Here is a 23,283-nt window from a genome sequence, read left to right on the forward strand (position 1 = left end):
ATACATGTTTCCGTATCCCCAGGCAGTGATACATGTAACGATACCGATACTATGACCATTGGGTCAAACTGGCGCATTCTACAATACATGTTAAAGTTGAGATAGGCATGCTTGTCCAATCACAGCAACAATCAGAGCATGTAAATTGGAGTCCAACTTTATAAGGGCAACGCTACATCAACAAAGAACCAATTGACTGTAGAAGCAAGAAGCAACACCTAAAATGTGGAGAGCACTAACACGAAAGGAGGTGTTGTGATCTATAATGCTATCTAATGGGAACGGTTCTGATCCAACATGTAGCCTTTACAATCAACTATAGACAACAAAATGCATTAAAAAGCGAAATCAATCTAGTGGATTGCTACCCGCCTATTAACTCGAAGATGAGTTCCTTCCAACTGATGGGAATAATTTAAGCAAGAACAATCAAAAGAAGCATGCGATGAAGAAGTGGGTTCCAAAAGCCCAATTTGCATATCATATGCAAGGTGTGCTTTAACAACTATTACAATCCCGTATTTGTCATTACGTAATGGTAACAGTAATGGTGCTACATTATGAGGTCGTAATGGTTGTTACGGGAAAAATGACCCGTGACGGCCATTACGGGGTCGATACATTTTTTCTAGTTGTTTTTCAGAGAGAGAGAGAGAGAGAGAGAGAGAGAGAGAGAGAGAGAGAGAGAGAGAGAGAGAGAGAGTAACAGTCATTACGGCCACTACTACGGAATACCATGATCACATGGTTTGTCCAATGGGCCTCAAAAGTACTGTTAGAGATTTTTAAGAGATGAGCAAGATATTCCGTAATGGTAATGGTGGGTATAACAGTTCACACTGTTATCTTCACATTACGACCGTATTACGCCCCTTATAATGGTCAAATTATTTATTTATTGCAAAAAAAAAAAAAAAAAAAAAAATCCAAAAAACTATGGAAAAAATCCCTGATATTTAAATGATTCCAAATTTGAATTCTTTTTTTTTTCTTTTTTCTTTTTTTACTTTGTTAATGATGGCATAATGGTCCACTCTTTGGTGAGAATGTTGTCTCGGCCTGTTGATGATTTTATGAACTTGGAAGGCTTAGGTAGTCTATTCTATGGCACTCATCCCACTAATGCATATTCCTAAGCTTGTGATCATTCCCCCAAATAATTTTAAGGAAAATTTTGAAATTAAATTCGAATAAATAGTACCGCCAATTTGAGGGAACACTCGAATGCCCCAAATCAGCTTGCTTCTCACTTGGCTACCCAATGTTTACCGTAGGCACAATAACTAGTACACCAAAGGCGCCTCCTTCCGGGTCCTCTTGTACTAGGGAAGGTCCTCTCAATGCTCTAATGCCCAATCCTCCCTCCTACTTTGGGCCCTGGCCAGATCCCCTCATCTTTTTGCCTTTGTGAGTTTCCCCTATTTTGCCAGAAAGACCTAAGCCTGGTCCCTAACTCCCTCTTCCATGGCTTCTTTACCCAACCCTCATCCCGCACCCGAGTATGACCTACTCAACCATCTTCAAAGAATTTTGGCTGAAATACCAAATGCAAGTTAGAATTGAAAGTCGAAAACACAACGTTTAATCGAGGAGTGGAGAGGAGAGGTGGAAGAAAAGGCTCGGGATGGATATAGGAGTCTTTGAGAGAGCCATATGCGGTGAGAGTCACACATAAGGTAACGAGGGGGGGTTTGTGTCTATACATGTAGTGTGGTGGTTGGGCCTACCCTCTTTGTTCCATGATCAATGGGTCTTTTAGAGCTACTCACTCCATTCAAGTAGGCAACATTTTAACGGGATATGAAATCATTGGTGTTCGATCTAATGGATTCATCCCACTAATGCATATCCCTAAGCATTTGACATCATTTTCCCCAATTAATTATAAAAAATAAAATAAATTTAGATTAATGATGTCGTCAATTTGGGAGACCACTCGAATGCCCCAAATCAGTCCAAAATTCACACAATCTATGGAAATTACCCCATAATGCATATCTGTAAGCATTTGACAACATTCCCTCCAAAAAAATCTTTGACATTAAACTCCAATGAATAATGTCGCCAATTTAGGGGATTGTTAGAATGGCTCCAAGTTGGCCCCGTATTTATGCAATCTATGACATTCATTCTACTAATGTTTATCCCTAAGCATTTGATCTCATCTCCCACTCAAATGCCCCAAATCGATCCAAAATTTATGCAAAAACAATGGCCCCCATCCTACTAATACAATGGACCTTACATTATGCTTATTTCATTATCCGACTAGCATTTGATCTCATCTCCCACTCAAATGCCCCAAATCGATCCAAAATTTATGCAAAAACAATGGCACCCATCCCTACTAATACAATGGACCTTAAATTATGCTTATTTCATTATCCGACTATCAGATCAGTGGAAATTTATTAGACGGTGAAGAATTAAAAATGTTCAACGGTCTATTTTAACAAACAAGTGTCTGCAAATCAATGGTTAGGATCATTAAAAAATGTATGATTTGGGGACTGTAACTCAGCAGCAGTGGGTCCTACATTTTAAAAGGTTTTGCTTGATCTAATGTACGCGACATGTATACTTTTTGAGACGTGCAAGTGTATCAGGCATTACGCCATCAAAGTATCATATAAATGAGTTCATAAAACTGTGGCTAATGCTGGTACGTCACCGACCATTTCAGGCCCGTAACAGCCACTTCATGGCCTGGTCCACTTATTTGGAATGGGCCGTTACAACCACATAACGCATAACAACCCAAACCATTTCCTTTACGTATTAACCGTTACATAACCATAACGCAATACCTTGGAGATGGGTATCTTTTCTGTGGGTCTATCTTGATTCTTACCAAGTCTTTAAAGGGATAATGGTTTTCTATTTCGAGAGACTTCAGTTATTGGAGAAATTTACTTGAATATAAAAATATGTTGTGGGATCTCTAATAAGATATATTTTTATCTTAGAGATTCATATTAGGTGCCGTTTGGTAAGCTCAAAATTGAGGTCTGAAAATTAATCAAAGTGCCTTGAAGTGCTGAATTTTAGTACTTATAAGTACTGAAATATCTGTTTGGTAATTTATTTGAAAAAAGTTCTAATATCTGAGAATAAGCACTTCTTTCACAAAAACCAGTTTGGTAAACACAAATCACAAATGTCTGAAAATTGATAATTTGTCATATTTGCCCCTATTGTTTCAATTCTATCTTTTGTAGAGTATGAGATGAAACCTGTTATCACCATATCACAAAATTTGGCACACCTATGCCCAATCCACATACATCTCTCAAACATATTCCTATGATTGATGGACCTTGTACTATATTGTTTTTTTATAGAATAATCATAACCCTTTGAATGGTGTCCTTGAATTGGATTAGCTAATACGAGAAACACAACATCTCATATTTAATTGATAAAGGTTGATTTGAAGGTTGGGCTCATCTCTTCTTCTTCTTGTTTCCTCTTTTTTTTTTTTTTTTTTTTTTGCATGGTCCACCCATGGCAGACCCCATGTTGATAGTACCATTGGGCGCACCTGTACAAGGTGCACCACTATAACTTGGAGACCTAGAGTACTTCTCTATATATAATATATAATATATATAGCTTGAGACAAGGATAGCCCTAGCTTGGCCCAAAATTATTGGGGCTTTTACATTTTGGCCAAAGCTCATCCCATGGGCCTAAAAGGCATGCTAGTATAAGAGAAATTGTTTTAAAATGAAGTGGCCCACTTTGATGTATGTGTGAAATCCACACCATCACACCATTTTGCTAGCTTGTTTTAGGGCATGAACCCAAAAATGAGGCAGATCCAAGTCTCATGTGGGCCACACCACAGGAAACAATTGTAATTGAACACGCGCCATTAAAAATTTCTTAAGGGCCACAAAAGTTTTGGATCAAGCTAATATTTGTGTTTTCCCTTCATCCATGTATGTGCAACCTACTCAATAGGTTAGACAATAAATAAACATTACAATGGGCCCTAGGAAGTTTTTTAATTGTGAGTGTTCAATCACCACTTTTCCAATATTGTGGTCCGTTTGAGATTTGGATCGGCCTCTTTTTTTGGGCTCATGCCATAAATAATCTGGAAAACTGGATGGGCGATGTGGATAAAATGCATACATCATGGTGGGGCCCACAATGCATGCGAATGCAATCCATGTCTTTATGTGATAATCCCGCCAGCATTGCACAAGTAGGCTAGAAAAAAATGATGTGGCCCAACTTGATATATGTGTGAAATCCAAGCTATCCCACCATTTTGCCAGCTTATTTTAGGGCATGAGCCTAAAAATGAGGCAGATCCAAAACTCGGGTGGATCACACCATAGGAAAATACAGTAATTGAATGCTCACCATTAAAAACTTCTTGGGGGCCACAAAAGTTTTAGACAAACTTGACATTTGTGTTTTCCTTTCATCCCTATCTATGTGAACTAATCAACAGGTTGGATGGAAACATAAACATTAAAGTGGGTCGTATGAAGTTTTTAATGGTAGGCGTTCAATCACCATTGTTTTCCTGTGGTGTGGTCCACCTGAGATTTGAATCTACTACATTTTTGGGACCATACCCAAGAATGATCCGAAGAAACCGATGGACAGCTTGGATATACAACACATACATCGAGGTGGGCCCTATGGTTAGGGCAGCATCCACCAACGTGTTACGTGGTGAAACCTAAACTGCTGAAGTCCATAATGGATATCCCAGTATAGATCATGGCACCAGAGGCTGGTAACGTGTTGACATGCTAAAGTTTTATAGGCCCCACCATGATGTATGTGTTAGATCCACACCATTCATCCTTTTTTTTTTCAGATTATTTTAGGTCATGATCCAAAAAATGAGGCAAAACCAAAGTTCAAGTGGACCACACCACATAAAACAGTGGGGATTGAATGCCTACAATTGAAAACTTCTTAGGGCCATGGAAGTTTTGGATCAAGCTGATATTTATTTATTTTTCCTTCATCCAGGTCTGTGACCTTATGAACAGATTGGATGACAAATAAACATCATTGTGGGCACTAGGAAGGTTTCAATGGTGGGTGTCACTAACTCCACAGCTTTCTGTGGTGTGGTCCACTTGAACTTTAGGTTGCCTCATTTTTTGGTTCATGCCCTAAAATGGTCTAGCAAAATGGATGGACGGTGTGGATGTAACACATACGTTATGATGAGGTCTAAAGAACTTTGCCACATGAAAGCATCTTCTAACCTGCGCAATTAGAGAGCTTAGACCAAAAGTAATTTCAAAGAGGGTAAAGTTGTCATTTAAAAAATATTTTAACTCAAAATCACATACCGCATTCCGTGTTAAGTGTTAAGCCAAAAGAGGAAAGCTTTAACAAAAACTATTTTTTCAGTGAAATTCAAATTAAGCACTTAAATTCTTGGATTTACCAAGCGAACTGAATTAGGGAAAATTACTGAAAATAGCTCGTTTCAGTGATAAGCACTGAAATTAAGTTTTACCAAACAGGCCCTCAGTGTGGTGCCTTTGGATTTTTATTTTTTTTCTATTTAAGATAATTGAGATTTATATATACGTATATGTGTGTGTGCGCGCGCGTGTGTGTGCACGTGCGTGTGTAGATGTCATAGGACAATGAAGTTTGGAATAGGAAAAAGGAGTTCAGGAAGAAGCACTCTCTTGTAGACAGAAAATCCCATAAAATCAACCCCTTTGATTGTGTGGTGTATGCGAAACTCGTTCTTCACCTCTTATTATTTTCTTTCCACCTTGCATCAAGTTGAGGTTAGACTAGGCACGGGATGGAATTCCTCAACCCGACCCCAGGTTAGGACCAACCCAAACCTGATCTTGGATTACACGTATGGTTACTATAGTAAGAAATCTATGAAAGAATCTTTGATACTCTGGCAGGGTGTGAAAATGATATGCAGGCACTTAAAAATTATGTAGAATTTGCATGCTTGGAATACGAACAATTCAGATTGAATTCTCCAAATTGTGTGCCCCTGTCTAGATGTACTGCAAACCAAAGATTATGCTTCATTGATTAGCTGATCATCTGACTGGTGGATCTTATTGGACAGTTAAAATGAAAATATCAAACAGCCCTATTTGGAGAACAAGTGTCCATGATTCAGAGGTTGGGATTGTTCAAAAATCTTTAATTGGTTCAATGTGAGTTAGTGTATGCCTCGTGTACAAGTTCTACGTGCCTGTGCATCACGCTTCATATACAGTTTCAACTAATTCCCCATATAGTGTAAAGATTAAAGAGTAGTGATCCAGTGCCTGTGCATCACGCTTCATATACAGTTTCAACTAACTCCCCATATAGTGTAAAGATTAAAGAGTAGTGATCCAGTAGGGTGTAAGGAACCTTCCCATGGGCACAGTTGATTTGGCTCATTGGCATCCCATCACCCATCTGGCCTGTAAATAAGGTCCAGTCCACTATTTGCCAATAGGATGATCCAAAACATTCTGTCAGGGGCATAAATATGAATGGCAAGATTGTTGGAAGAAGATAGGTCCAGTCAGGGATGTTTAGGACCATCTTTTGTTATGATTTATATACAACAGTGGAACAAGCTCCCTCTGTGTGTGTGTGTGTGTGTGTGTGTTTGCTAATATTATTATAATCAAGGACATAGCGTGGGTTGGCATCAAAAGAAAGGGTATTTTGGTCATCTAAATAGGTAACAACCCCCCTTCCGCCCTCTTGATGTTACTATTAACGTAGGGTGGTTTATATCCAAAGAAAGGGGTATTTTAGTCATCTAAGAAGGAAACAACTCATCTCCCCCTTCTCTCAGTATATTCCATGTTAGCAACTCTCCCTCCCTCCCTCCCTCCCTCTCATTCAGGACAATCACATATGATGAGGCCTGAATGCTTGCTTAAGGATCCCATACTCTCTATGGACATGTTGGTGGCTTGCCCGTTGTACATGTTGAATATGTAAAACCAATCGGGTATGGGGGTTTTGATACTCTGGTTAAGGTATGCAAAAATGTTTATGTAACGACCGTAACGGTAATGGTGGCCACCGTTACACATTACGGGGATGTGTTACAGCCGTTACAGATCGTAACGGTGACGGTGGTGGCCATTACGGCTTTACCGTTATGGGATACCATAACTTTGGTGCATATGACACATGATAGGTTCGCCGCCCAGTAGTTGTAAATGTGGCATGCATTGACTCGAAGTAAACTGACTAAATTGTGGGGCCCATTGTTGCTAGGTCATGGACCAAAAGTCAAATTGATTGGACAATCATAGCCTCCGATTTGTGTGGCGCTTATTTGTTGATACAGGGCCATTGGATATTTTCATTTTTGACGGTTCAATAGGCCCCTAGCTCTAGTTGCAACCCAGCCCAACTCAACCTGACCAAATAGACTAGCAGTGGGTTATGGTTGAAGATATGGTAGTCGGGTCGAACCTTAGTTGGGGAGCTTGGGTTGGGTCGGGCCATAGGTTGACCCAGTTGGATGTCAGTTTGGGCTCGGGTTGACCTTCAACCCATACCAACCCGCCCAATTTTCACTCCTAGGAACCATTGCAAAAAATAAAAAACATATATATATATATATATATATATATATATATATATATATATATATATATAACCAACAGGTGAAATTGAGAACTATAGTAGAAGAAAGATTAGATTAGTAGACTTACATCACCAGAGCAAAGCTCAGCCAAGATGCACCCAAGTGACCAAATGTCAATCTTTTTATCATACGCGAGACCCAAGATAACTTCAGGGGCCCTATAAGAACGAGATTGTACGTATGAGCACAAGCTGTCTGTCTGAAAGCAACTACTTCCAAGGTCAATAACCTTTATCTCGCATCTGCTGTAACTTTTGATGAGAATATTTTCAGGCTTTAGATCACAATGAATAATTCCTAAATAGTGCAGGTACTCCAATGCCTCCAAACATTGCCGAGTTATGCTCTGACAAAAGGAACAACCAAACAGCAACCAGTTACCATCCACGATGGCTTATCAAATAATGTTTTCTATAATTCTTCACTTAATGCTTTTTGAAAAAATAAAATAACCATATTCTTTATTTTCTCAGCAAAAACTGTGATGTTCTATAATTACAATTTTGAGAATTATAAAATATGGGAACTCAAATTTATAGCTTTAAGATCTTGTATGCATCATCCCATAATTATAAGCCAACAAATGAACCACTAAACACTAAAGATTGATGACCTACATCATATGAATAGAAAACAAGACATTTGGCCAGAAATAGAAGCATTTCCAAATCATGAGATCCATCAAAACAAACCTGCAACCTGGGCAAAGTGAAATAAATCTCTCCCCCAGATTCGTGATTAAATTTCTGGAATTCATATAAATTTGCCCGCAGAAGCTCGCAGACAATGAAAAGATGTTCCTGTAGGGTTTTCAAAACCATCATCCAAGGGTTAGATGCAATCAAGTTAAGAAGACAGCGTCAAGTTATTTCTTCATTTGATACCGTTAAGGAAAAACTGCATGATGTATATTTATGAGAATGTCTCACAAGCATCCAGGTTTAGATGAGAATTCGTGAAACTATCTGTATATGTGATCCACTATGATGTGTGATCGGCATCGAATCCACCGAGCAGAATCCCCCCACCACGAAAATGGAACTCCCCAAAAATCAGCCTGATCCAATCATCAGGTGGCGCACATGATACAAAACAATGGACAGCCACAAAAACACTCCGAATTCACGTGGGAGCCCACCTGATAGTTGGATCAGCTTGACTTTCAAGGGCATTCTGTTTTCATGGTGGGGTGAGCCTTCTCATCTACAACTAGTTGCATATGAGACACTTCCCTGTATGTACATACAGATGCACAAATGAAGAACCACTATAACAGAGTACAAAAATGGCAAACACATCCCATGAAAATAATTAAAATGCCGAAGAGGGTAACAAATTTGAATCAGATTGAAAAAGAGGAACAAGAAAAACAAGGCTAGATGCAGGACATGAAATTCAAATATGATATACAAGAATTCAGGCTTATGATCACATTAGTTTAGAAACAACTACACAAATTCCATATCTCACATGAAAGTCCAAACATTCAATTAAGGGGAATCTATGCAGGTCCAGGCCTACACAGGCTAGGGCTGAAAAAATAAAAATTATAGGCCAAACGATACTCAAAGGGAAATAGAATTCAGCCATACATGCATCGTAATCAGCCTCTAATCCAAGGGATTCCCCAATTTCAATTCGAGGAACTCTAGGATGAGAAAAAAGGGAAAACAAATTATGGATAATGCAAACTAGGACTAGGGTTATGAAACTAGGTAAGAAAAAATGGGAAACAAATTATGGATAATGCAAACTAGGACTAGGGTTATGAAACTAGGTAAGAAAAAAGAAAAGAGAAGGAAATCCTGAACCTGGAATAGATCTCGCATGCGGGCAGCGGGGCAGGGTACCGGCGCACGTGCGCAGTAGGGAGCCGCACGTGTGGAGGAGACCCGAATCCCAAAAGGGACTTCTTGGCCTTGGTCGGCCAGGGGAGGTCCCCAAACCCTCCAAATTTGATGACGATCTGACGTATAGTTGAGGTGCGGTGCTCTGTCGAAGTTTCAGCCCTCCTGCAGGGCCAGATTCTGGAAACTAGCGGTAGAAAGACAAATAGCTGCAAAACAAGTGGATTTGAGGCGAAAATGATCGAAGGATGGATGAAATAAGATAGAGGGGCAGATTGGGATAAACGTGATTTCGCACTACAGTAATTAGCCCTTCGAAAAGGGAGGGTTTCGCACCCACTTGAATTTAGCCCTTCGAAAAGGAAGATCTTCGCACCAACTTGAATTTTTTCACAACTCAAAAACTCAGAGAGTAGAAAAAAACTTGCAGGAATTTTTATTAAACTTGAATGAATCAAAAGAACTACAAGGGGTGCCTATTTATAGGGAAAACTCTATACCCCAAAACTCGCGCCATACGCGCAACCTATTACTTGGCAATGAAGTAAACCAAAATAAAAATTAATCAAAGAAATCTAAAGCATTTATGATATTCTAAATAACATAAATAATCAAAATCCTAAAATATGAAATAAATCCGACTAGTGGGCCCCGATCATAAGATCTCATGATGGGCTTTACTTGATTATCGAGCCCACTCCAATGAACCAAAACTCTGTCTTCTAAATAAGAGGCCCTCCCTAGACGTCGTCATCGAGCCAGATCGACGGTGGGGCCCTCCCTCTCCTTGCGTAGGAGCGGCATGCGTGCGCGTGATGTCCCCATCACTAGTTACATGCATAAAGGAATCAAGTGAATGCTACATTTTGAAACAAGGACAAAATGGTTACCAATTTAAAGTAAAATAAATTGGATAAAGCTTGCCATTGAGAAGCAATTCTAATGCAGAGACATTTTCACACCGGGCTCGAGTGGGGTTGCCCGTGGGATGTAGGGGCACACTAGGGGTGGGCAGCCCGTGTCAGGCGGATGGCTCGTGTGAGGCCGTACCCATGTGATGTGGAGCCCATGAGAGGGGGTTCGGCCAAGATCCTAACCCAAGGGATGTGGGGCCTAGGCTATGAGATAAAGAGATTGATTCGCCATGATCTATTAGTTCGAGCTTTTAGAGCAAGTGGTTAATTGTCATATATCAAATTCCATTATCATAAACTAGAAACATATTAACGCAAAAAAGTCAGCAAGTAACAACTTTCTTTCACTAAAGTACAGCACCACCACGTGTTTACACAGCATACTCATTTCTTAACGCCAGCTGGCCAACTGTTCTACATAAAAGTGTGTCCTCATTTCTCTCTAAGCCTCGGCACCAAATCTAATGCTTCTATCTTCCATCTTCTTTTTTCAACCAATTTAAGAACATGGCTTCCTAAATCCCTAATTCTTCTTATTAAACATGGAACCTTAATGCTCCAAAGAAATATACCATAAGAAACCCGACCATCAATAGAATGCTTCACATGGGAAGACCTTAATGTAAGTTTTAAATTTAGAAGACATACCTCCCCAATGGCAAAAAAGTCATATAGAAGGCAAACTTTTGAGACCCATAGGCAAGAAGCTGCTCCTAGCAGATGAATATGAAGCATGCGTGGAAAAAAATGGTACAAATACAAAAGATGAAGCACAAAGCCACAGCATTAGTTAATCCAGATTAATAGACCACATGAAGTCACTAGAAGGAACCTCATGACAAACACAATGGCAATGTCCCTGGAGAAGAAGCAACTCAAAGGAACCCTTTGAAAGAGTAAAACATTTGACTTTGCCAATGGAGGAGCAATCATGAGCTTCATTTACAGTCAAGCCTGGCTTCTTACCGAGATGCAAAGGTGTAATTGTGACATAGTGCAGCCTAGGTCGATACGGTTCGTAACTAAATTCATCGCCTTAAGCAGCCTTCAAAAACATAAGGACTCAAACGCCTATTTTCCTCAGCTAAGTGGGGTGAATGAGATAAGAGTGATACTCCTAGGGGGAGGACTTCGAGAATTTCAATTTGGTCCCAAGGTAAGGAATAACCAGTTACACGAAACGATGCAGTCAATACAGCCAAAATCACACCCGTAACCCAAGTCAATTCACAAAGTTTTTTGAATCCACCTGTGAGATACACACGAAATAGGTGTAGGATCATCATCATTAGCACCATCATACTTTCTGACCATCGATCAACTGATCGGATTAACCAACCAAAGTTGGCTTCAGTCATTATGTATTGAATAGAGGCAAAAGCCTCCGCAACGGTCGGACGATAGTATCATAGAAAAACCGGTAGCTAATTGTACTAAAAAAATAAAGTGTTCTTATTCGAACTGCCATGTCAACAGGTCTTGAGTATGTCTTGGGCGGTCACCACACTAGCTTGTTATGCTCATCACTGAACAAGATACTCCAACCTTGACCAAAAAATCATTAAACACGACACGACCATGGCTAGGAGCAGCACGTCCTATATCATAACCGAGTCACCATGACCCATATTACAGCTGTTAGATCCAAGTCGCCTATTGTGATAAGACCGACCTTTACCAACATCTCCTCAACCATGTCCACTATAACCACCAATCACCGAACTATGTAGCAGAGATCTATCATGAGAACTAGAGGCAACATTTAACCCCACTTTCCGACAACTTTCTTCTCATTGAAGCAAAAAAAAAAAAAAAAAAAAAGTTGTGTACTCATAATTGAGCCCAGCTAATAGATCAAATATTTGTTGCTTTTCAATCTCCACCTTACGCTCTTGATCACAATAGTGGGATTAGTCTATGATGGCCCAACTCAAACCACAACACTCTAAGAGCCTTATAGTAATCTCTCGAGGACCTCTCCCCCCGACGAAAATTTGCAATTTCTCGTGTTAATTGAAACGCGTGAGCTCCATTCTTTCTTCTTCTTCTTCTTTTCTTTAGAAGTTGCAGTAGCTATGGAGTCCCAAATCTCTTTATTAGATTCACATTACATAAACATGTCACTAATTTCAAGCTTCATCGAGTGAAGTAAACACACAATTATCATTATATTGTCACCTACCCAATTTGCATGAGTAGGATCAATTTTATCAGGTTCCAAAATGGTCTCATCTAGATGTCCTAGCTTCTTCTGGCCTTTAAAGAAGAGACGGGCTAACTTAGACCATGCTAAATAATTTTCATCATCAAACTTGATAGTGAAAATATGCAATTTTGGATTACCATTCAATCCCGACTACATTGACTCCTCTTGGTATCATTTAAGAACTCAAGTCATCACTTGAATGAGAAGTACCTTCCATGGTTACTCTGGAAGTACTTTAAAGTACACCAAGGTGTTCCATAACGGTAATGGTGACCGTAACCTTTACGGTACAGGCTATTATGGCTGTTATGGCCTTTCTTAGTTTTTTGGGAAAAAAAAACATGTTTCAAGACAACTACAAGGCCATTACGGCCGGTTTTTTCTCTAACGGCTGTTACAACCGTTTCAGCCTCATAACGCGTAATGGTTATGGCCGCTGCCATTACATTATGCACAAGGTGCTCATGGCCCTAAGACACCATGGAGTCTGTAGTTGAGAACATCAACCTAGAACATCAAGCAAAAGAAGGGTCATATGACAACCTCTCTTCACAAAAAATCATCCTCACTTTCTCAAATCTCATCGTAATGTCATGTATTTTTATCCTAGAGATTGCACATGCCCAACCGCATTAAATAAATGTGGAAATTTCCAACAAAAAAAAAAAAAACCATAAGAACACGACACAATAAAAAACACATCGGATCTCCAAAAAAAATCTACTTTAGGTAAAACACCACCAAATACTAACTAAAATATCCAAAAAAAAAAAAAAAAATCATAATAATTCTTCTAAATTGATCATCTTCTAGATCCAACACTTCTCTTCTTCATTGGGCCATTTGATGGTAAACTATTGTAACAGTGGCTATATCGGTCACCACTGTTATAGATAAGGGAATCGACTATAACGACCAATACAGCTGTTAGTGTTATACCCCCCGTATCGATTGATTTTTTTCCCAAAAAAATCCAAATAATCTAAATATTCCAAATATATATTCTTTTTTTAACAAGTTTATGGTAGTGTAACAATCCACTCGTTGGTGAGAATATTATCTCAGGCCTCTTGTCTTGTCTGATAATTGCATTAACCTGACAAGCTTAGATTGATATCAAATTGGCCCACAATTCATGCAAGTTATAGCACTCATCACGCTAGTGCACATCCCTAAGCATATAATATCATTCCCCCAAAGAGATTTTTAAAAAAAATTGAAATTAAATTTGGATGAATAATGTCACCGATTTAGAGGGCCATTCGAATGCCCCCAAAATAGTCCTGAAATTCATCTAACGTGTGGCATTCATCCCACTACTGCATATCCCTAAGCATTTTACATCACTCCTCCCAAATAATAATAAGAAAAAAGTTAAAATTAAATTCAGATGAATAGTGTCGATGATTTTTATTTTTTTTTGGGGCGGGGGGGCACTCATTATGACACCTATACCACTAATGCATGTCCCTAACCATTTGACATCATTTCTCCCAATAAAATTTAAGAAAAATTGGAATTAAATACAAATGAATAGTGTTGGCGATTTGGAGATGATTTGGGGGACCACACAATGCCCCAATTTGCCCTCAAATTCATAAAATCTATTGGCATTCATTCCACTAATGTATTTGGCCCTAGATTGGTAAACATTTATTGGATGGTGAAGAATGAAAAATATCCAATGGTCCCAAATTATGCAGTTGGCCCTAACTTATGTTTATTTCATCATCCTATGATCAGATAATTTGAAATTTACTAGACAATGAAGAATTAAAAATATTTAATGGTCCTATTTCAACAAATAACCGCCCATAAATCAATGGTTAACATCATTCACACAATCTGATTTTGGGATTTTAACTTAACAATAGTGGGCCCTACATTTTAATGGATTTTGTTTCCATTAATACATGCCAGGCAAACAAATTTCATGTGTATACACTTCATACTCCACTAGACTAGTGGGCATTGCACTAACCGTGGGATCCACCATGATGTATGTGTGTACATCCATGTCGTCCATCATTTTTTCCAGCTCATTTAAGGGCATAGTCCTGAAAAATGAACCATATCCAAATCTCGGCTTGAGATTTGGATCTGCTTCATTTTAGGGACCATGCCCAAAAATGAGCAAGAAAAATTGATGGGCAGTGTGGATATACAACACATACATCAAGATGGGCCCCACGGTCAAGGAAATAGTGCAAGTGCACTTAGCGTAATATGCCACCTAAGTATTTTAAAAAAGAAAAAGTTTTAATACTTGGTTGTAAAAGGGCCACATACGCCAGTCTAGTTTAAAGATTAGAAAGAGGAGGGAAACCGAAAAGTGAGAGAGAGGGGGGGGGGGGGGGGGAGGAGGTTGGAGAGAGAGGGTAGCAATGTCGCACCAAAAGGGGGAAGGAAGAAGAAGAAGAAGAAGAAGAAGAGTAGCAGCATTGTCGCAACAGTGGTAGCAGGAGGAGGAGAAGAAAAGAGGTATGCATTTTTTTTCTTCAAGGGTTACTGTGCATAACGGCCCTGGGCGACTATTACAAGAATTGTAATGGCCATTACGCTTCGAAAATTCCAACCAGTTCAGACCCATATCGCGTAACAGTCATGGCCATTACCCTTACATATCGGTTGTTATGGGCTTATACAAAATTGATATGGCATACCTTGCTCGTACAGCGTGATGAGAGATTGAGATCAAAAGTGGGCCCAACCAAGAACATCGTCAACCAACACTAAAGCTTGGCTCTAATACGCAGTAGAAAGTAGGAATGGAGAAAGGGGAAAAAAGAGAGGAGAAGACCAGAGAAGAAAAGAAGGGAAAGAGAAAGGAAAGAGTCTTAGGCCACAATAGTCACTTATGTTGGCTCCAATTGCTAACACAATAACACTTACATTATCAAGAAAGTAAAGTATGGTACTCTACCGGATCTCTCTCTCTCTCTCTCTACACAAAACACATCTCCCAATTGTGCACAGATGTCCAACATGCTATCATGCCTCTCATCTCATGACAGTTGCCCTCCCAGTAGGTGGACACAATTAGGAAGTCTCGTGTATAAGAAGAGGTAAGCAAGAAGTCGTGGAAGGCTCCCTTAGAGGAGGAGGAGGAACAACAAATTTCCCTTGAGATGAGTAGAATGGGATATCCTAAAAGGTGGCATCTATAAAAACGAACCACTAGCTCAAGATTTTAAGAGCAAAGCATTTGTATCCACCGTATGCAAGGGCGGGCAGCCCACTACACAGCAAGCTTGGGCTTGTGCTCAAGATGTGTGAGATTCATTACATAACGATAAAGGTACCGCAATGTCTGTTATGGTGTAACAATTAAATTCTATTATTACGGTCTAAAAAAGGCTTTTTTTTTTTTTCTTTTGGGTCTATTTAAATCAATGCATTTATAATGTTTTCCATTTTTTCCGTTTCTCTCACATATTCAAGCAATTCTAATCCATTTTCGACCTTATTTGCAACTCATTTACGGATTAAAATGAGGCCGTTTTTACTGATTTGGCATAATTAAATCTCCATGGTCCATTTTGGAGAAATTTCGAAAAAGAGGTAATTTGTTTTTTGAAATTTCTTATTGGATTAAATGTAGTGTGTGTTGGTGTGTGTGTGCGTGTGTGTTTGAAATTTCTTATTGGATCAAGTGTGTGATGCTTAAATGTAGAGATTCATGCCCTTTTTGTCATCTTAATCACGACTGCTTTTTTTTCTTTTTTTTTGGATGATTTTCGAATGAACAATGTATTTTATGAAGAAGCCCAAAAAACCTTCTTTTTTTTTTCCTTTGAAAATTAATGTGGATGCATAAAATATATGTAAGATGCTCAAATATGCAGATTCATGCCTTGTTTTGGATATGTAATCACAATTGCTATTTTAAAATAATAATAATGATAATTTCATCTGATTTTCAAAAGAAAAAAATGCATTTTCCTTTAAAATTTAATGTTGCTACATGGAATAGATGTAAGATGCTCAAATGTATAGATTCATGCCTTTATTTTTGTCATCTTAACCATAATTAACTTTTTTTTTTTAAATTTCAGAGATTTTCAGATGAGCAATGCAATTTATAAAATAAAATAAAATAAAAACATACAATGCATTTTTCTTCAAAACTTAATGTTAATGCATGAAATATATGTAGAATGCTCAAATGAATAAATTCATGCTCCGTTTTTTTTGTCATGTTAACCACAATTGTTATTTTTTATAAGTTTTTTTTTTTTATTTCAAGTAATTTTTAGATGAACAGTGTAATTTATGAAAGAAAAGCAAAAGAATGCATTTTTTTCTTTGAAATTTAATGTTGATGCATGTAATATATGTAGAGTGCTCAAATGTACAAATTCATGCATTTTTTTTGTCATGTTCATCAAAATTGCTATTATTTAAAATTTTTAATTTTAGCTGATTTTTTAATAAACAGCATATCTTGTGGAAAAACCCCCCAAAAAATGTTTTTTTTCTTTGAAACTTAATGTTGATGCATGAAATATATGTAGAATACTCAAATGTATAGACTCACTCCTCTTTTCAAATGAATAGGGCATTTTATGAAAGAAAAAAAAGTTACATTTTTTCTTTAAAACTCAACGTTGATGCATGGAATATATGTAGGATGTTCAAATGAACATATTCACGCCTTTTTATTATGACAAATCATTCACTCATTGTTGTATATATGATGCAAGACAATTAACCACTTGCTCTAAAAGCTCGAATTGATAGAGCATGGTAAATCAATCCCTTTATCTCATAGCCCAAGCCCCACATCCCATGGTTTAGGACCTCGGCTGAACCCCCCTCGTGGACCCCACTTCACATGGGTTCCGCTTCACACGAGCTACCAACTTCACAAGGGTTAGCCACCCCGAGTGTGCCCCTGCATCCCACAGGCCACCCCACTTGAGCCCGTTGTGAAAATGCCCCTGCATTACCATAGCTAATATAATCTTATCATTGATCTGATATATTTAGAAAAATTAAATTTAGGAGTTTTATTGTCAATCTAAGCCTATCAACTTCATAAAATTATCAGACAAGCTAAAACAATATTCTCACCAAAGAGTGTCATCAACATGGTCAAACCCAAATATAATACATATTTAGAATCCTCTAATTATTTGGTTTTTTTTTTCCAATATTTTGAATCCTCTAATTATTACGGCCATTATGTGTAATGGAAATGGTGGGGACCGTTATGTCCACTGTTTCTGTTACGTCATACCTTGTTTGTGCTTGGGCTTGGGGGCATGGGTGCTTTAGGCACTATTGGCAAAAAGATATAGAATATGGAAAAGTGTAAGAAGATCATAATTCGTATCTAGAGCTTAGTTGAATGAGAGATTGCACTAGAATCAAGGATCAATTGAATAGATGAAATTTCATTCTTGACAAGCTAAATTTCAATTGCTATATAATGGTTGGATCACCCATTTTGATCATAAAGGTGATTTAAATTTTCAGCAAGCCAAAGCCTCAATCACTTCTAAATTACCATAAGTGTTAAACATTGATATGAAAGGAGCTACCAACCACCGCAAGCAGTTATATGCATTGTCCAATGTTTTACATATATAAGGTATAGATGGAAATACACTTGTCATTAGGATTTAAGAAATTTAAATTAAAAAAAAAAATGACAAAAATAGAAACTTCAAGAAGAAAGTATGGAAAAATACAGATTAACAACTAAAAGTCAGTCCACAACATGAATAAAATAAATAATAATAATAATTAAATGTAGAAATCATTTTGGTAGTTTGAGCGATCATTATTATTACCATAACCTTGTTCAAACTATTATTTTGGGGAGGCATGGAAATATGACGGATACACCCTTTTTTTATTTTTTTACATCAATGGTCCATGGATGATTCACTTCTCCTTTTCATTGATATCTTCACTTCTTTCCTGTCTCTCACAAAACAAGATGAAATTACACATTTGGACCATTTCTTCTCTTGTCGACCCCAATTCATTGGGATAAGGCTCAGATGATCATCATCATTTCTCTTGAGGTCATCTATCACCTCCTCCCAGAAACTTTCTTGTTTCTTTTCTTCTAGATATGTACATGATCTTTTAAAAAAAAAAAAAAAATGCAATGGCTTCCAAAGTAACCACGTTCCCAAACCCAAAAAAGGAAAAAGAATAAAGAAAATCAAATTTTGGTATAGTTCCATCGATCAATGTTGCACCACAGGCACCTATTGGAGAAACCAGGACAATACAAAAAGGTCAATGAAGTAAGTTTTAAATTTTGGTCAGTGTGTCTTGCCATGGAGGAAAAGATGGTACAGGAGATTGCAATATCCATAGTATCCACGGATATCAGCCGATACTATTAATATTGCATGTGAGGGATATGAAACCAAGCTTCAGTTCACGTTCTTCCCTGTATTGTGCAATATTTCCCAAAATATAGCAATGGATAGACCATATACTAATACATTGCGATATTTTGAAAATATCATAATGATAAACTCATTTGTATTGTTGATACCATTGATACGTATCGTTGATACCATTGCCAGCTCCCTTTGTAATTTTTTTTTTTTTAAATATTCGCAAGAATCCCCAAAAATTAGTCTTTGTTAATTTTTTTGCTTTGGTTACCTTCCTAAGGTGATTTCGACCGCTCCTTAGTACCAGGTTGAAAATGCCCCTGCATTACCTGGGATCCACCAATATGGTACCAGGTTCATCTTCAGTACAAAATACATGAGTACCCCTGGGTGCATATACAAATGCTGAAAGATCTTGACAGAAAACCGGACAAGAATAAATGAAAATTAACAGTACAAAATTTTGGAGTGAGTGCCCTACCATTGTACGCATTTTTTTCCTATCATTAGGAAGAGAAATTGAAATGAAGGGATAGAAAACATCAGTTTGCATGTTAGAGATATGAACCCATGCATGCTTTTAATGGTATTGAAGACAGATGATTCTGATATGAGTCATGTGATCCTCAAACTGAAAAGTGGAGAAAAGAAATACATCAGAGCTCCATATATTAATTTAGTTTTCAACCACACACCTGATGATAGAAGTAGTCATAAAGGCGTAAAATGTGGCGTTCATCCACGGGGTCATGTTTGTTCACAAACTTTAGGAGCTTGATCTCATCTAGACTCTGATCGAAAAAATCCTTATCATTTTTTATTATTTTCAGACAAACGTCCATGCCAGTCTGAAGATCGTGTGCCTGAATAACCTTGCTGAAAGCAGCAGAACCAAGGTATTCGGTGACATAATATCTGCCCGCTATGATTGTGTTCAAAACAATAGGAAGATCTTTGTTCTCTTCAAATCCGGTCCTGTAGAGAATTATACACATGAGTACAGGAGAATCATTATAGATTAAGTAAACCAGTAAATTTTCAGTCGGAAGGTCAACAGCAGGGAAACCTGTTTTTCCGATGTATAATTCTCAGATCAAATATTTCATATTCTTCTTCTTGGTTGTCATACATCAGAAGCTCACTGGCGATACAATTCTCCTCTGTATCCCTAACAGTTCCATTATCTTCGGATTCTATAATCATTGCTCCACCATCTCCTCTTTCACATTCATCATTTCCACCAGGTAAGGAAGCTTTTTCGGCATTATGAAGATGTGAATCAGAGTATTGTTGGAACTCCTTGTCATCGTCAATCTTAACTTTTGAACTTCTTTTATTAGAGTAGTTGGAACTCCTGCTACTTTTATGGTTTGACAGAGAACCACCATCTGCAAAGTTCAAAAGCTTCATGAGTTGAGCATGCACCAAGTAGACAATAAGACAATACATGGGACCATGGATACTACACCTGAATAAAGGAAAATCCATAATAGAAGCAGCACAATAAATAGCAACAGGAGCAAACAATATTCGACAGAGCAATTTGCTCGCCTCAACAACTGTACAAATGGGACACGCCTTTTCATAAAGCAAACCATTCATTTGGTGAGCTATACCATGGAAGGTAGTACCATAAAAATCCTCATCAGGTGATCCAAACTGTCTGGTTGGTTCAATCTTTTTACCTGATGGTTAGCCATATTTGTCCATTTGCAAGCCAGTGTGGCTGGGATTTCCTGACGCCCATGCTGTGAGAGAGCCCACCAGATGAGAGGATTAATTACTAAAAATGGGCCTACAAACAACATATACACAGGCCAAACAAAAAGCAGTTGGTTCTTGAACCAATCGCCTCAAACAGAAATCATAAAAATGAAGCAAAGAACATGTCTCTTACTTGTGGAATTAGTCCTTGTAGTCATCATCAAATCAAGCATCTGCAATTCCTTCTCAGGAAACTGAGACACAAAATCTTGCTTATTTCTAGATGAATTTGTACCATGGAGCGAATGACATGTTACATTCTGTTCCCAAAAAACTGCTGAAGGGCATTCATCCACAAGCTTTGAGGGCAATTCATCCAGCTCGGTTGTTTGAAAGATCTTTGGGTCGTCAGACATCAGCTCATAACAGCACCCATAAAGAGGGATGTGAGACTCCTTAACCTCCTCCCTATCACTCCGCCCATAGTCCGCATCCTCTGATCCCAACCTATAATATCCCTTGAACCCAGAGCAGCAAGCACAGGGAGGAGTCATGACCGTATCAAGTATTCTGGAATGTAGGTGGCCTTTCCCATCATCTCCTGAGGTATCATCAACACTTGTAAACGCCACCTCACTAGAATAATTAATGCTTGTCACTGAATGAAATCCTCCAGAAACAAGATTCAAAACGGCACCAGTTTTCCCAAATTGATCCTCTGCACCGATGGTCATCACGAACTTATCTTCACTCAGACAGCCAGAGTCATCCGTGGATCCAAAGCACGGTTGATTGTGAAATCCTCCCTCTCTATCGTTGCACCAAAATGAATCATTGAGGACTTCAAGGTCATTGTATTCACGAGCGGTCCCGAATTCAGAGAGTCTATCAGATGATTCGTCTTCGCATTTGATCTGAGCAGTGGCAGACCAGAGTCCAAATGGGTTCACCAAATCTGTTTAAAATGTGGAGCCTGTCATAAGTCCAAATGAAAAAGAAGGCAGGCAAAGAATCTGGCAAGACCCATCATCATAAGTGGAGCCATCAAAAATCTAAAAAAATAAGTGTTCCAATTCACAAACAAATTGATTTTTGTGTTGCAATTGAGCTGAAAATCAAACCCAAAAACAGATGAACAAGATTTCATTCAGAAGCATAGTACACTAGCTGACCCAAATTACAGCATCATCATCTGTGACAGCATATGGTATAGGTGAGGCCCATATTTGGTTTATTCAAGATTATTCATCCGGCTGGGCCGTCATAAATGGTGGACCAACCAGAAATATCCTCCTCCTCCCCCCCCCCACCAAAAAAAAAAAAAAAAAAAATCCCAGCTACCGGATTCAGAATCGATAGCCATGTCCTCTTTTCAGCTCATCCATTCACAAGCCAATTATTGGATATGGCTAACATTGTCCAGAGATGAACAGCCAAGTACTGTATTGAATGAGAAATTCTGGAAATTTTAATGCTTAAACATTGTAAGATTTTAAATTTCTAAGAAAAATCAAAGCATAGGAATTTTCCAAGGCAGAATTCATACAAAGAAACCAATCAGCCTTTATGTGTACCAGAAGGAGAAGAAGAGCCCATGCTTACGAAAGCGGACGAAGAGTCAGAACTGGAACTAGAATCGTTGTCTGCATCTGCGGACGTCTCTCGCAGCTGGAAAGGTCTGCGTCCTACCATAATTCTGACGGGTGGAGGAGGGGTAGGCAGTTGAGTGAAGTCGATAAAACGAACCGAAGAAGAAGAAGAAAGTGAAGAGACCGGATCATTGCCTCTGTCGACAATGTCGTCTCTGAGAGCGGATTCGGCCTCCAGGAATCCGTTACGACGAAGGAATTCGAAGACGGAAGGGACGTCGGGATTCGTGCACATGGTGGGATGATGGAGAATGCGAATGTAAACAAGGAGTGAGAAAAGAGGTCAAAAGGAGGAAGTGACAATTGCAATCGTTGCTGCATGCTTGAGGAAGGATCTCCTTCCTTTCTTCTTTCTGCTGTAAAACTACTCAATGGGTCAGCAACGAAAGATATCTCACCAACTTTGAAAAGCAGGGTTTTGGTGGGGTTTCTCCATGCGGGGCCCTTTTGTTATAGCCGTGAACGAGGAACCATGTTTCCACGTGGCGCCTCCATTGCTGTACACGTGTCTTTTCATTCTTTCTTTTGACGTGGATTAGGTGGCGTGGTGATGTGTTCGGCGCTGTGAGGGCCACTTTGATATGTTTGTTTTATATCGACGCCATCCATCCGTTTTTCCGTTCATTTTAGGGCTTAAAGCCAAAAAAGATGAAGCAAATCCGAAACTCAAGTGGACCACACCACACGAAAAGAGTGGGGATAATGACAATCACCGTTGAAATTTTCCTAGGGCTCATCGTAATGTTTATTTGCCATCCAAACTGTTGATAAGGTCACACAGACCTGGACGAAGGGAAAACACAAATATCAGCCTGATCCAAAACTTTTGTGGCCCCAATAAGCTTTTAATGAGAGGCGTTCAATCACCACTGCTTCATATGATGTGGTCCACTTGAGCTCCAGATCATTTTCAGCTTTGGACTCATGCCTAATATGAGGGGGAGAAAATGGATGGACGGCGTGGATATAAAACACATACATCAGGATGG

General features: G+C 38.7%; 1 protein-coding gene across 4 annotated transcripts in view; it reads right to left on the reverse strand.

Moving 5' to 3' along the window:
• LOC131253293 (serine/threonine-protein kinase ppk15-like) overlaps nucleotides 1–22,718 on the reverse strand; it is a 75,568-nt gene extending 52,850 nt beyond the window's left edge. Inside the window, exons 1-6 of one of the 4 annotated variants that reach the window (XM_058254241.1) lie at nucleotides 22,220–22,718; nucleotides 20,839–21,600; nucleotides 20,008–20,329; nucleotides 19,637–19,916; nucleotides 8,308–8,415; nucleotides 7,683–7,961 (exon numbers count right to left, since the gene is read on the reverse strand). In XM_058254241.1, coding sequence (XP_058110224.1) covers nucleotides 7,683–7,961; nucleotides 8,308–8,415; nucleotides 19,637–19,916; nucleotides 20,008–20,329; nucleotides 20,839–21,600; nucleotides 22,220–22,529 — 2,061 coding nt within the window. In that variant the 5' untranslated portion in view covers nucleotides 22,530–22,718. The remainder of the gene's footprint in view (nucleotides 1–7,682; nucleotides 7,962–8,307; nucleotides 8,416–19,636; nucleotides 19,917–20,007; nucleotides 20,330–20,838; nucleotides 21,601–22,219) is intronic. The other 3 variants (XM_058254240.1, XM_058254244.1, XM_058254242.1) reach the window with 3 other exon arrangements.
• Between the last annotated feature and the right edge of the window lie 565 nt (nucleotides 22,719–23,283).

The sequence above is a fragment of the Magnolia sinica genome, chromosome 8 (genome assembly GCF_029962835.1).
Source record: "Magnolia sinica isolate HGM2019 chromosome 8, MsV1, whole genome shotgun sequence".
Classification (NCBI taxonomy): Eukaryota; Viridiplantae; Streptophyta; class Magnoliopsida; order Magnoliales; family Magnoliaceae; genus Magnolia; species Magnolia sinica.